The 15,125-nt window shown below is 36.8% G+C and overlaps 3 protein-coding genes across 6 annotated transcripts; 2 read left to right on the top strand and 1 right to left on the bottom strand.

The window, feature by feature from the left end:
• Positions 1–1,513: 1,513 nt before the first annotated feature.
• Positions 1,514–3,712, top strand: samd13 (sterile alpha motif domain containing 13). Of its 2 annotated transcripts, none has more exons than XM_004067735.4 (5): positions 1,514–1,719; positions 2,086–2,195; positions 2,460–2,502; positions 2,589–2,700; positions 2,802–3,712. In XM_004067735.4, exons 2-5 carry the CDS (start codon positions 2,168–2,170, stop codon positions 2,943–2,945), a joined length of 327 nt encoding a protein of 108 aa, XP_004067783.1. In that variant the 5' UTR covers positions 1,514–1,719; positions 2,086–2,167; the 3' UTR covers positions 2,946–3,712. The 2 variants fall into 2 exon arrangements, with proteins under 2 accessions (XP_004067783.1, XP_011472191.1); XM_011473889.3 differs by lacking the exon at positions 1,514–1,719 and adding an exon at positions 1,739–1,832.
• A 1-nt stretch (position 3,713) lies between these two features.
• LOC101159660 (uricase) lies at positions 3,714–6,791 on the bottom strand. The gene is made up of 8 exons (XM_004067734.4): positions 6,648–6,791; positions 6,030–6,242; positions 5,790–5,906; positions 5,536–5,614; positions 5,067–5,253; positions 4,856–4,979; positions 4,039–4,122; positions 3,714–3,958 (listed from the first exon to the last, which is right to left on the bottom strand). Exons 1-8 carry the CDS (start codon positions 6,666–6,668, stop codon positions 3,887–3,889), a joined length of 897 nt encoding a protein of 298 aa, XP_004067782.1. The 5' UTR covers positions 6,669–6,791; the 3' UTR covers positions 3,714–3,886.
• A 1,418-nt stretch (positions 6,792–8,209) lies between these two features.
• Positions 8,210–14,771, top strand: LOC101174093 (deoxyribonuclease-2-beta). 3 transcript variants are annotated; one of them, XM_004067868.4, is made up of 7 exons: positions 8,210–8,411; positions 8,766–8,903; positions 9,045–9,219; positions 11,234–11,312; positions 11,641–11,802; positions 11,958–12,155; positions 14,011–14,771. In XM_004067868.4, the coding sequence occupies exons 2-7, from the start codon at positions 8,794–8,796 to the stop codon at positions 14,361–14,363; spliced, it is 1,077 nt and encodes a 358-aa protein (XP_004067916.1). In that variant the 5' UTR covers positions 8,210–8,411; positions 8,766–8,793; the 3' UTR covers positions 14,364–14,771. The 3 variants fall into 3 exon arrangements, with proteins under 3 accessions (XP_004067916.1, XP_020557956.1, XP_023809917.1); XM_023954149.1 differs by lacking the exon at positions 8,210–8,411 and having other exon boundaries at positions 8,691–8,903; XM_020702297.2 differs by lacking the exons at positions 8,210–8,411; positions 11,641–11,802 and having other exon boundaries at positions 8,688–8,903.
• Positions 14,772–15,125: the final 354 nt, after the last annotated feature.

Here is a 15,125-nt window from a genome sequence, read left to right as displayed (position 1 = left end):
AAATATATATATATATATATATATATATATATATATATATATATATATATATATATATATATATATATATATATATATATATATATATATATATATATATATATTTAAAGGGAAAGTAAATGTTATTTTATCAACTTCAAGAGCCATAATGGACAGAATTTGTTATATCAAAGGGACTTGGGTCCAAATCAGACATTTTCTGTAAAATATTCCTCCTGGTTGTTGCTTTTGCATATTTATTATTTTTCAAAAAACAATCAAGGTTTTTATGAAGGGATTTAGCACATATAAAACAATATTCACAATCTATTTGTTTATGATGCATTCCCTCTTGTGGCTTCCAATATTTAGCTTCTTGCAAGCTCTTTTTCAGCATGACAAATCAACACGTTTCTAGGATGTATTCCGATTTTCCATACCTATAAGGGCACAGTGTCATCTCCATGGTTTTTCTCTCTTTTTTTTTTTTAATTGTTGGCAAAGTTCGTAAATCCATGTTTCTGTTTGTCGACAAAAGTTCACAGTTTTTACATTTGAAGTTTTAAAGCAATTTTTAGTTTAAAATCTTGAAATTTTTCGGAAGACGTTATGCTGGAATAGATTAATTATTTTAGTATTTTTTAAATCATTTTTGCAACAGTCATAATCAATACTGAAATAGAGTTTGGGGTTATTAATGCTTTATCTCAATTGGTAAATATTTTTGGTCGAATAAAGTACATTTTGTTTGATTAGTCCCAGTTTAATTTTGTATACAGAATAATTTCTCGTTTTATCAATTTTCTGCAATAAAACATTACTTTTTGGGTTTAATTTATAAGTAAGCTGCTTTTTGTGTTTTTGTTTTTTAGAATCAGTAGCCTAAACAAATGGGTTTATTTTTTTTTACCAATTGATCAAGGAAAAAATGTATGTTAAATTTGAATTAATGCCTCCACTTTAACATATTTGGGAATTTCTTCTTTTCCTTGGAAATCAACATAATCAAAAAAGTTTTTTTTTAATTGTTAAAAACAATTTTGTCAAATGTCAAAAATTAAATTATATTTAGAGCAACTCATCATGCCTTTTTCCTGCTAGAAGTAAATGAGAGCCACAGGCAATGTGTTTCTGTTTCCTTCTTCCCATCTGTGTGTTTTGGTGTAAATGATGAAGCTTTTCCCAGAGCCACTTTACAGTGCTAAATAAAAATGGAAACTTAATTTATGAGATATTGTAGCTAGCCACACGTGCCAGTATGGGATCAATAATCTGAACTGTTTCTGTATTTTGTTTGTGACACTTTTTGCACATCATTTCAATGGCTGACACCTTTTCCCACCCATATTTACCTGTGTTTGCAAGGGGATTTTTTTCTTTGCTGTAGCAGTTTTTATGTAACAAAGGATATGTCACAGTAATAAATTTTTTATTAAACATACAACTGTTTGAAGTTAATTTAAACTTTATTTTTAAACGTACATTGCGTTAGTTTGAATTTTCGACCACAAACCTATGAATATGTACTACATTTCCCATGATCCTCTAGTGACGTGGGCGAAGGAAGCAAACGCGAATCAGCTAGTTGGTTTTACTTGATTTTAATTTGATTTTATCAAATAAACACAGCCGTTTATTAATTGGTTAATAATTGAATAAGTAAACAAACCTTTTCTTTGTTGAAATATTCGTGCAGCCCCGACGAGCAATTGTTGTCAAGGTGGAATCTCCCAAAATAAGGTAACTGTTAAATTTTTTATTAGCAGCAGTCGATGCTAACTATCCCTGTTAGCCTAACGTTAGGGTTATTACAAAACACGAAGATGGAACGAGAACTATCTGTCATCGGTTAGGTAACCGTGTGGATTTGTTGTATTTTAAAATATATTCGGGATATTTTTGTGCATCTAAACGACGTGGCGGCGCAGTTTTTAATTTATCACCACAATATTATACAGTTTTCCCCCCTTTTTAAATGTATTTAAAACGTAAATTTAAGTGGGACATTTCCATTCTTGACAAGTGTCGTCGAAGGATTACAACCAGCATTGGTTTAGTCTTTTTCATTAATAGTTAACAATTGGATTATGTGGCTGTTTTTTGCAGCGGACACTCAACTCCACACTGTTAACAGATCAGCAGTGATGGTGTTCAAACTGTTCACACAGTAAGTTCTCCTGAAGTTCTGATGAAAGATTCCTGCAGCTTTACAGGATGTAAGTGAATTATGCTTTTTTTTCCTGCTTTAAAATTCGAGTTTTAGCTTTACATTAGGAGGCTGAAAGTTACTTATGTTCCAGATTTATGCTGTATTGCTGAAACCCCTACAGGCACTTCCGATTCTGCTACAATTAGCTCCTTTATACACTAGTAACTTGATTTCTGGGATGAGATCCAGTTGAATTATTTTTAAACTGTTTTGCTTTGCAATATTAATTAAACCTACAAATTTATGATCAGTATGTTTGTTTTTCTTGCAGCCGGTATGGAAGACAAGGCAAATGGCTCAGTCGACAGCAAAAAGTACTGCTTATTGGAATACATTTGAAAAAATAAAATAAAAACATTGTGTGCTTTTAGGCTCATGAGTTGTGTAACTTTCTCCACAGCCCGGTGGAGAACGGTCAGCTGCCAGACCCGTCCAACTGGGGAGTCGCTGATGTTGTCAACTATTTCAAAGCAACAGGGTTTGAGGAGCAGGCTGTTGCTTTCCAGGATCAGGTTTGTTGGCTTTTTTTCCCCCCCCAACCTCATCAGAAAATGAAATCCTATAAATTAGAGCCCAAAGTCGATACATTTTTTGTTTTTTGTTTTGTCCTCAGGAAATAGACGGCAAATCCCTGCTGCTGATGACGCGTAACGACGTCTTGACGGGGCTGTCGATAAAGCTGGGCCCCGCTCTGAAGATCTACGAGTACCACGTGAAGCCGCTGCAAACCCAGCACCTGAAGATTAACGCCTCATAGCACTGCAGGTCACCCCACGACCCACCTCAGTGACAATCATGCCAGGAGATCCCAGGTTAGCTGCCAAGACTCGTCTGTTCGCGGTGGCGCCTTAACAGAATTTGAATGCTGTAAGCTTTTTCTTTTTTTTTTTTTTTTTTTTTATATATATATATCTGTAGATCCTAAAAATGATCTGCACATGCTGTTGATCCTTTCAACCATTCTTATTTTTGCTGCTTGGCAAGTGTGTTTTTTTTGTTTTGTTTTGTTTGTTTATTTAAAAAGAAAGACGATTAGGGTGTATACTCTGCAGATATGATTGATGCGTGTTTGTGTGTGTTCAAAGTAAATTAAAGTGTGATGAGAAGACCTTTATGTATATAAGATGGTATATATCAAACTTTAAGTTCTGTCTCACCCGGCAGAAAAATGAATTCAGATGCGTCTAATTTTGTCTTAAATTCAGTTTTTATGTTTTGAAGCTGTGTGTGTCAGTTGTCCAGAGCATGTTATAACACATTTTGGTTTTTTTCCTCCGACTCAAGCACCCAACCAAAAGTCTCTTTGTTATTCACAGCAACTAATTTAAGGTTGAGGCTTTTGATATTGAGATATTTATGTGTAAATACTCTGATGTACCTACCTGTGGTGCTCTCAGCTTTGTCGCACAGACAACTGTTTTAAAGTGCGTGTGACCTATGTACATGTTCAACATAACACTGGAGTTTGAATATTCAAATCTACGATTTGCAATAAATGGTGCTTTTTTTCTCACCAAAGAACAACTTCAGCAAACATCTTTATTGGCGGGCACTTTTTTTTTTTTTTTTTCATTTTACATCAAACTTATTCAAGATCAGCTTAAACTATTAGATCCTCATCATGAGAGCTGACAGTAAGTTTGTTGTCCACATGGTTTCAGAAGGACTTTTTTGTTTCGGTGGTTGCTTCAACTGCTTTCAAAGTCGTGCTCGTTTCCTGCATACGGTCCCTGTGATGTTCCCAGAGGGGTTATCCAGAGGAAGATACACCTAATGAGGAGAAAAATGGCACTTTAGCCGCAAAAATACATTCTGTTATGGCCAACATTTAAAGTCACAGAAGGACTTGCCTCGTCTTTGTTGACGAGACCCATTTTTGTCATGTCTATGGTGAAATAATGCTGGTTGGGCATCACGATCTCTATTTCTTCCACCTGGAAGGAAAAAAAATCTTGTCCTATTTTTACAATCACAGAATAAAACAAAATATAAATGCTAATATTTCCTTATAATTGTATTTTGTTACTGTAGTTGCTTTTTTTCCCACAGATGGTATGAATCTAATTTTTCCAAACGTTAAAAGCATCCAGATTTGCATTTTAGGCCATTCTCAAAAATGGTTTGAATAAAATCACTTTTTTAAATTGAAAGTACATGAGTTTTAAACTGTTATTGTTAGTACTTTTTAGACTGCAGAAATATTTATTTAATGGAAATGATTTTTATCTTTAAAATGATTTTCTCTCATATTAGTTGAGAAGTTATGTTTTTTAAAACCAAAAAATATTTACAGTATGATTAACTGGATGTTAATTGTCTATGCTTTTATTTTGAAAGTGTGACAGTTCAAGAATTATTTATTTTGGAGACCTAACTTTAATTATATTGAATCAGTTTCTATCCTGATTTTGTACCACCTACAACTGAAGGTTTTTAGGTTAACGCTCTAATGAATCTGAAAAGTATATTCTAATTAGTTTATATCTTAACAATAAATAGTTTCTAAAAGTTCTGCACATGTAGCCAATGAAATTCAAAAGGAAAATGTGTATAAATTGCATTAAATGACATCTTTTTTCTTTTATAGTCTTTACATTTACAATATTTACAAAGTAAATGACTCATTCCTTATTATGAAGTGTTTGTTCATTTTTCTGGAAGGTTTACCTCAGGAATTCTGTCCAGAACAAGAAGCTGTGTTTCGTAAAGAGTCTTCTGCACAGATGGGGAGAACTCCCCACGATCGAATGGACCAGCAAACTTTTCAATTATTGTTTCCTTCACACACTTCCTGTAAAAGCAGAAAACCTTTTTTTTCTTTTCTTCTTCTTTCATCCTTGATTCTATTGTTGCTTTGTTGTCCAAATGAGACATTTACCATGCACCATCAAAGTCCACATCCTGAGACTTGTTGTAGCGCCACCTAGAGTAGACAGAACTGCAGAAAAAACGGTCCTTGGCGTCTTGAAGTGTAGTGAAACGGTCCCGGAAGAACCCCTCAAAACCAGACTGGGTGGTTTTCAGGACTTTCATGTCCTTCACCCCACTGTGAACCAGTGGAAGGCCTGGATGAGGGAAAGAGAGACAAAAGAAAAGGCTATCAGGAACCACAAAAATCATGATATAGGTCAAGTACTGCTACTAGGATTTGAACCATAACCATCTTTAAGGGACTGTAGCAGTGAAGAAAGAAAACAACAACCAAGGATTCCTAATTCCTCCAGTTGCAGATTAAACTGATGTGTATCAAGGTTTAAGATGAATGTTTCCTAAACCCAACCCTTTACCTGAATTTAGCCTTTTTGCTTTAATAAGAAAATCTGTGTGTATGTCTGTGTTTTGTTTACCATTGAGGTTTTGTTCAACTTCACAAAAACGGTAGGCTTCTGGGCTGTAGATAAATGCGTGAGCATGCTCAGCCCCGTTCTGAAAAATATTACCAAGTAACCAAAAATTAATTTTGAATTCTTATCTTTTCAACAAAAACACGTAGTGTAGATCATGTACATTGATTTTTAGTTGTAGTTTTTTTTTTCTTAAAAGCATTAGATAAAAATGCTCACAAGAGTTCAAGGACTGATCCCTGGACTCTGTGCTTTACCTTCTCCAGCCTTTTCCATGGAGCCTCCTCCATGTAAACTTTGGCTCTTAGCACATGGTTGAAAGAGGTCAGGAAGTGATGGCAGATGTCCAGGGAAAACTGCTCAATTGTCTGTACCTTAACCAAAACGAGCCCAAACTATTAGAAGCATAATCTAAGCACAAAATAAATAATTTTAAAATAAAAACTAGTAAAATTGGTTCAGTCTTGCTGACTTGAAACATGAAATTTTGTGGTTACCCCTTTGATTTTGGCCAAGGCGTGGACGGTGTTCTTGACGGTGTCAGTAGGAATAATGTCGGAGTTATCTCCGGTTAGGTAGTCCTTGCGTGAGTTGAGCGTGATCTCCACATCCGCCCTCAGCTCGATGATAGAATGGCGGCTGCCCTGTCTCCTGATGAACAGCACCTTGACCATATTCTTGCCATACCCCGTTCGTACAAACTCCACATTCTGCATCACAGAAGCAGGGAATCAACACAATGAATACACACCGGAACATAAATATAGCTATCACCTTGTGGCTTTGCCTTTTTTTTTATGTTTCAAGTATATGCACATAATTTCCAAAATTTCTTGCCTTAAATTCTTTAATATTTTGCATCTTCCAAATATATTGCATTTCTCCCGTCTAAGTTCAATCGAAGTAAAACTGTCTCAGTAAATGAGAAAACGTTTTTTTTCACTATCTAGTAGCTCAACACTTGTTCACTTTTCAATAACCTGCAGGTTATTTTTCAGCCATGTGGTCATTGAACCCACACTTACTCCAGAATTTATATATTTTAGGCTGGAATTGCAAAAAATGAGTTAGAGTAAAATACTGAATCATTTGCAGCTCATCTGTGATTGCTTTACCTTATTTGCAGCAGTCGCCATTGTACAGTGTTTCTGGGTGCGGGACACCTCCTCTGCCCCCTGCTCTGTCTGCAGCTCACATCGATTCTCATGAACGGAGGAGGATTTTTGTGCAGAGGGTGTTTCTAACTTTCCACTCAGACTATTGGAAGTATGAGGTAAAGTCCCACCATTCCAACGTTTTCTAACTTGGCTCATCTCTGTTTGGGTTTTATTTTGTAATCTATATTGACATACCTGTGTTTTATCATACAGAAACCCTTCTCCTCACTGCAGAACACTTTGAAATTGTTCCAGTAGTTTAGGCAATTTTAAAATTAATTTGTATAAATGAAATGAAAATGATAGTTGAGCCTTAAGGTATTTACACTGGGTGTGCATTGACTATACCCAGATAAAAGTTGGAAAATTTAAAAGGGAGAAAGAAAAACTTTGGGGGGTTTTTAATAGCCAAATGATAATTAAAATAAATGTGTGAAACATTACATTCATTTCAGGGATGGATAGTATTTTTAATGAAACATTCTCTTTACCACTTTCAAAATGTAAAATATTTTTATTCATACAGACTTTCTGATACTCAAAGCTACTGAAATCATTACCATTTGGTGGTATTTTTACTGTTTCCTAGTATCAATAGACTTTTAGGCGGTTAATTTTTAATGAGCTATAAAATAAATTATAATTTAAAGTTTGCAACAGTTAAACACACTTTTTAAGCCAGAAAAATTCCATCTAGGTATATAGACTTGATCTAGACGATCCTCTGCAGTTCAAACTGAACATCAGAATGAGGAAGAAAGGTGATTGAAGTGACTTTGAACACGGAATGGTTGTTTCAGAAACTCCTGATCTACTGGGATTTTCACCCACAACCATCTTTAGGGTTTAGTTTACAGAGAAACGTCAGAAAAAGAGAAAATATCCTGTGAGCGGCAGTTCTGTGGATGAAAATGCCTTGTTGATGCCAGAGGAGAATGGCCAGACGGGTTCCAGCTGATAGAAAGGTAACAGCAACTCAAATATCCACGAGGTCTTCAGAAGAGGATCTCTGAACGCACAACACATCCAACGTTGAGGCAGATGAGCTACAGCAGCAGAAGACCACACCAGGTACCAGTCCTGACAGCTAAGAACAGGAAACTGAGGAAAAGATTGGAAAACCGTTGCCTGGTCTTATAAGTCTCCATTTCTCCTGCATCATTTAGATGGTAGGAACAGAATTTTGGGTCAACAACATGAAATCATGGATCCCTTCTGCTTTGGATCAACAGTTCAGGGTGGTGGTGGTATGATGTGGGGGATATTTTCTTGGCTCACTTTGGGCCTCTTCGTACCAACTGAGCATGGTTCCAACGCCACAGCCTACCTGAGTGTTGTTGCTGACCATGTCCATCCCTTCATGACCATCTTCTGATGGCTACTTCCAGCAGGATAAGATGCCATGTCATAAAGCTGGAATCACCTCAGACTGGTTTCTTCAACAGGACAATGAGTTCACTGGACTCAAAGGGTCTCCACAGTCACCAGATCTTAACCCAACAGATCACCTTTGGGATGTGGTGGAACGGGGGATCGGCATCATGGATGTTCAGCCGACAAATTTGCAGCAACTGCGTGATGCTATCATGGCAATAAAGACCAAACTCTCTGAGTAATGTTCCCTGTATCTTGGTAGTTCTACGACATCCAAAGATTGATGCAGTTCTGAAGGACAAAAGGGGTCCAACCTGTTCGAGCAAAGTGTTCTTGATAGAGTGACTGGTAGGTTTTTGACCACTTTAAATTTGTCATACTTCCTTAATGTGTTTTGATAACTGGATATAGAAGATTTTTGCTCTGTTCTGTGATCAACACCACTTCCTGCAGCTATAAACGGTGCTCATATATAGAGTAAAAGAACAATCTGTAAAGAAAAAAATAATGATGATAAAGTTGTGGCTAAAAGCTTCAGTTCCATTTAGTTTGCATAATATTTAAGGAACCCTCTTGTCATATGACTAAACAGTGACTTCCCCATTTCCATGTCTAAGCAGCTGTAGAGTTCACTTTCAAAGTTAGTGGGTGGAAGACACCAGCCCTATAAGGAGATTTCAGATTCCTCTTTTTGATTGACAGGAGCGTTCGCCTGCAACCACTGCTGATTATGGTCACTCACTTCACTCTGTGCTGCCAGATTGCTCTCCTATTGTTTACGTGTTTGGTGTGTGCGGCTGACATTTCATGTAGAAATGAAGAAGGGAATCCAGTTGATTGGTGAGTTGAATTCCTAATACGATGGATTCACGTCTCGTGTTTCTGTTGTGGTGCTTTCCCCCCCGCAGATGAATAGATTAACTGCATATTAGTTTGTTTTTTTGTCTTGTACCAATACATTTCTTTTTCAAATCTTTTCAGGTTTATTATCTACAAACTTCCAAAGTATAAAGTAGGTGAGGTTGGGAGTGGGGTGGAGTACATGTACCTGGATGAATCAGTAGCGAGATGGCAGATGAGCAAATATATGATCAACACCAGCCAAGGAGCCATAGCCAACACTCTGAAACAGCTGTACATGGGAAAAGCCTACATGGTGAGTTTGTGTGGGATCAGTTCTGCTTTGTTATTACAATTACTGGGTTAGTTCAACTCAGGGGTCTGCAGCCTTCAACACTTACAGAGCCATTAGAGTCGATTTCTCACTGACAAAGTCCCTTCAGAAAAATAGATTTGTATTGAAGTTATTGATACTATTATGATAAATATACACGAACTATTGGGTTTTTGGGCATAAATAAAACATTAACATGAAGAAGAAAAAAAATTCAAAATAAAAAATAATGTATCACTTCACATATCTTCCTTTTAAAGTAAAATAGATCCTGTCTCTCCTAGGAAAACAAAGTGGTAGCAGGTATTGTAATGTCAGCAGTGAAGAAAAAAAAGTTTATCTTATGTTTTGTGGTGCTTCTCAATCAGAAATTCATGAATCTAACAAACTAAAATAAAATCAGAGCCAATTAAGAAACCCTTACTGTATTTTCTAACCAATGTGTACGCTTAAAACTCCATTTATTTATTAAAAAAATAAAAAATCTGCCTTAAAGTCCTCTGCACCTTTAGTATGACCCTAGATTTATTTTCTTTGTTAAAAGGTGCTCAAAATGTTTTAGTCCAACTTTGTTAAACTAAAGCGCCTGATGGATTGGTTGAGCTTTACTGTAGGGTGACGCATTGACTTAGCTTTACTACTTACTTATTTTCAAATTCAAATTTCCTGCTAAAAACCATATCAAAGTGCTTTACGTGATAAAATATATAAGGGTAAAAAAATTGCAGTTAAAAATATCTAATATTATAAAAATAAATAAATAAAAATACATTAAACCCCAAGAAAACACATGCATATCCCACCAATGCAATCAAAATAAATCAGATTAATTACTATTAATATTGAATTAAAACATGTGGACAACTACTTATAAGCTATACTCAAAAGATTAGTTATTCCTAAAAACCTTAACAGTGGATGAAGCCCTCATTCAAAAACTTACTTTAAAGTCAGTTTTGAAACTTGAAAACTATTTGTTTTCTTCAATCAGAGCCACAGTGGAAAGGTCATAGAGCCACACGTGGCTCCACAGTCTCAGGTTGCAGCCCTTGTTTTAGCTCAACTTTAAATCCCCTTTTTCTTTATTCCTGTTTGAGATTACCCAAATCTGCAAAAATGAACTGCAGTCAGACTAATAGGTGTAACTTAAGTAAGGATCAATAAATAATTGTTAGTAGATAAATTCTGTTTGTGTTTATTGTTAAGATAACTGTCCAAAACTTCTCATTTTCAGATTGTGTCTATTAATAAATTTACTTTGTTCCCTTTTTTTTTGTTTATCTGGCTTCAGAGCTGAAGGAAAGAATTAAAAAAAATTCCAAAAAGTTTGGTTGTAGAAGTAAAAATGCCAGCACGTAGACTTTAAAGGCTATTTTTTTTATTTTATAAGTGCTGATGCGTCAGAAAATTGGCAAACTTTGCAAGCTTTCAATGTTCAGAGTGAGTTGCAAGGCTTTCATTTCATTTTAGGGTGCAACACAAAGGGCAAAATTAAATAAATAACCTTAGCTGAGCTGTCAGAGATTTGATCGTTAAAATTCAATTTGTTTTCAGATAATTTTTACCAAATTTCATCCAGATATATTCAATAAAACCAAATTGTCTTAATTGCTTAAAAAGGGGTTTTTCTATGTAATCTTTACAATGAGTGAGCACAAATTAACACTTATTCTTTTTTCAAGAATCAAAGACTTACACATGAGGTTTCTCATTATTAGGTCAGCTTTTGGATGGATTCTAATCTTTAGGGCAAACGGACATTAAAAAGTGGATCTACAAGACGTTTTGCTGCTCATTCGAGTTTTTTGCCTTGAGGAACAGAATCCTGAAATTCTCTATCAGGCTCAATTTAAAATGCAATAAAATGTAATACTTCGTTTGGCTTCCATAAAATAAACTAAAAATAATAACAATAATAATTCTCAGGAAAAACAAAAAACAAATATGAAATATTGATGCTGATGATGTGTGTTCAATTGGATTTTTTTCTTCCCAGTCCAACAGCTCGGTCTACGTTCTGTACAATGACGGGCCGCCAGATCTGAAATACATTCAAGCCTATGGACACACTAAAGGTACGTTTGCCAGAAAACATTATTGTATAAATAAAAACCCTGATGTTGCAGAGTAACCCTGGGATTAGTTTCATTGATGCCAAAATTTAAAATGTCTTTTTTCCAGCAGTGAATATGAGTGTTTTCCGGCTGATAATGCAACAGTTTTGCAATAATAGATCAATAAGGGGTGGACTGTCCAAAGAGCATCAGGCTGATAGCTGCTGTTGACTCTTGAGTTATCAAGCCTTCTGACACAACTTTGATGTAAATGCTTGCAGGTCTGCATGCAGGCTTGCATGTCCGCCTGTGGTCTTTTAACAGTCTTGTGTTTGTGTGCCTCCTGCAGGGGTTCTGCTCTTTGACCACGCTAAAGGGTTCTGGCTGTCACACAGCATCCCTCATTTCCCATCATTCCCTGAAAGGGGCTACCTGTACCCATCCTCAGGCAAATTAAATGGCCAAACTTTGCTCTGTATGACTTACCAGTATGCCCAGTTCCTCAAAATTGGTGAGAAAACCCCATTTTTGAAGGAACTGTTGTGCGTGTACTCTATTAAACATTAACTCGGTGGTCTTTCCGTGTGTTTCAGAATGCAAATATAGTTTTCCATAAATGTAGCTGTTGACTGCAACCGTCATTTTGTCCTTTCTGCTGTCCTGCAGCGCAGCAGCTGGAGTACCTTTATCCCCGTTTCTACAACTGCTCCGTCCCCGCTGCGTTGTCGGCTGACCTGCCCCAACTCGCAAAGTTGTGTGCGGGCTCCAAACCAGCGCTGGCCTCTGACAAGAGCATGCAGCCGCTCTTTTCTAATCGTGGGGAAAAGTTCATCAGCTTCGTCAAATCTGACCACTTTGTAGATGGTAACATGTTTCCTTATGCAATGACCCCCCCACCCCCACCCCCAACACCCAAACCCTAAAAAAAGAAAGAACACAATACAAAAAGCAGGAAACAACAACAAGGTACTAGTCAGTGGGACATACAAAAACTCTAACCAGAGAGGAAGGAGGGTAATGATTGACGAAAGGAAGCAGATGCTATCAAAAACAGAACTCAGTTGAAAATGTTGCAAAATATTCAAGGAAAACACCTATTTAAACTAAAACAGGAAGGACAACTACAGAAAATACTCAGAGGAATTTAGTTACAAAACAGATGGGGAGCAACGGAACAAGGAGAAAACCTCAGAGATGATTGACGAGATGCAAGTAAACCGACTGGAAAATAGAGAAATCCAAAAACTTCATATAGATTATACAGAACACAGGTGAAGCAGAAGAGCTCTGTAATGTCTCTTTAACATATATGACAACACAAAGCTTTATATTTGTGGGGGTTTTTATGCTGGCACACCTGCTTTGGTTCTATAATTTATCTAGCTTCCTGTTCTTTGGTTCCTCACAAAATCTGACTTTCCTCATAGCTGCTCGTATTATGGCTTCACTTTTCGAGGCAAATCTGCCGCTTGATTCCATTCATGCATTCATTTGCCAGCCCGTCGACTGAGCCCAACAACCACACACAGACCCATTCCAACATACGGACAATTCAGAGTCGCCAGTTGGCCTATGATGCAAATTTTTGGACTGTAGGAGGAAGCCGAAATGCCCAGAGAAAACACACACATGCACGGGTAGAGCATGCAGATGACCCAGGCAGGATTTTAACCAGGGCCTTTGAGCTCTGAGGCGAGAGCTCTAACCATTTCTGGATCTGTGTTAAACTAACCCAGCTTAGGGGATTGTAAAAGGATGTAGCATGAAGGAGGGCAGAACAGTTGAAAGGCCCTAACAACTCAAAACCTCTCAAAAGGAGTCTGATTAAAAGTAATCTGGGATTTATTTTGAGTTAAAAGGAGCAATTATTTAAATATAAAATAACCAAATAACAAGGACCAAAACCTCTATAAACAAAGAAGAAAATCAGCATGGTTCCGTCCAGTTGGGGAGGAGTTCTAACAGAGAATGCTCAGTCCAGGAGATTCTCGCCCAATCAGGTGCTCTGAACAATTAGGCACAAATCTGCAAACAAAGATGGCGGAAGAAAAGACAGACAGAAGACCTCCCACTCCAAAAAAATTTAAAAGAAAACAAAGACAGAAAAACAATCCAAAAATACCAAAAACCCGGATTTCACTTTCAGCTGTAATGATCCACTTTTGTTTAAATTATTTGGAAATCCCCACCTCACTGCCTATTCTGCATTTTAAAAAAAAGCCTGTTTATTACTGATCAAAACCCAGCAAGATTCTGTATGGCTGGATACCTCCAATAATGCTGGTTATTTTTGTTGCACTGGTAATGTTAAGTGGGGGGTGTGAGGGAGTGTAAGCTAGTGGGAGAGCATGTAAACAGATGAATGACAGGAGGTCTACCCACAACTCAGAGTTGAATTTCTAATGACCTACTGCTGGTCTGCAGAAACTATGTCCTAGAAAACCACCTTTTTATTTTAAATGTTGGCGAATAACCATAACAAATAAGCATAATTACACTTTAAAAAAAACTTTAAAAATAGCTGAAAACATTTTAAATTCTTATTGCTATAACACAATGATTGGAACAGTAAAGAGACATGAATCCAAAATATTTAACTACCTCCAGATACATTTTATAAAGTTGCTTATCTCTTCAGAGCTGATCTGCTTTCTTTTTGTATTTTTTTTATCAAAGTGTGACTGAACTACCTCACACCCTGTCCTTTTTTTCATATTAGACATCTACACGGGCTGGGTGGCTCAGGTTCTGGACACTGACCTCCTGGTGGAGTCTTGGCAGACACAAGGACGCGTTCTTCCCTCCAACTGCTCACTGCCCAGACACGCCATGAACATCAAGAGGATCCAGCTTCCGACTTTAGTCCGTTTCCAATCCTATTATGACCACTCAAAGTGGTGCGTTTCGCAAGCTTACGAGGACCAAGTAACCTGCCTGGGGGACCTGAACAGGGAGAGGGCCCAGCTGTGGCGTGGCGGCGGTCTGATCTGCTCCGACAACCCTGTGATTTACAAGGCCTTCAGACAGCTGGTGGATTGGTACATCAGCTGCACAATGAAATTAAATGACTGAACCGTCGGCCTTAAGTTGACTCAATTAAATCATGTAAAACTGAAAGCATGAACAACTGTCATAATCAAAACCACTGGATTATCGGATAATTCATGGTTTAAAAAGCCCTTATTCCTATTCATGGGACTTTTTATCAGTTGTAAAAAAGTTCATTTTTGTATCAAACCTTACCAAGTATTTGTTTTTTACTGGATAATTTCTGACAATGTGGAGATCAGCTGCATGTTTTAAATTTTACAAACTTTTAGACAAGTTAATGGATCAACTGAAGAGCTTATGGTGTCCATGGATTTCTGTATTTAAATCTGTGTGAACCTCAAGCTAGTGGACATAAAAGTGTACAATACTAAACAGGTATTTACATTTTTAGGTTTTTTTTTAAATAAATTGAGATACAGTTAAGAATGATTAAGTGTTTTGAGTAACAATTTTTTAAAATTATTTTAAATACGTGTTGCTTCATCATCGAGAGTTATAACTTTAAGTCCCACTCCAAATCTTTTTTTATTTTTTGTAAAAGCGTCCCCATTTCATTGTGGTGATGCCGTTTTTAGCCAGAATCAAAAAACCTGTTTCGTTTTCTCGGACATAGTTTCTGCAGAGCGGCGGGAGTTCATTGGAGATTCGCCTCTGAGTTGTCTACACTCTCTACTGCTAGCTTACAGCCCCTCACACCCAAACAGTTTGCGAAAAGCATCTTAGATCCTTGAGAAAAAGTTGATTGAACTCAAAAACAGCAGGTTTTTCTTTTTTTTACTAGCC

The sequence above is a fragment of the Oryzias latipes genome, chromosome 4 (assembly GCF_002234675.1).
Source record: "Oryzias latipes chromosome 4, ASM223467v1".
Taxonomy (NCBI): Eukaryota; Metazoa; Chordata; class Actinopteri; order Beloniformes; family Adrianichthyidae; genus Oryzias; species Oryzias latipes.
The sequence above is the reverse complement of the archived record's forward strand: the minus strand, read 5'-3'. Positions and strand labels throughout refer to the sequence as shown.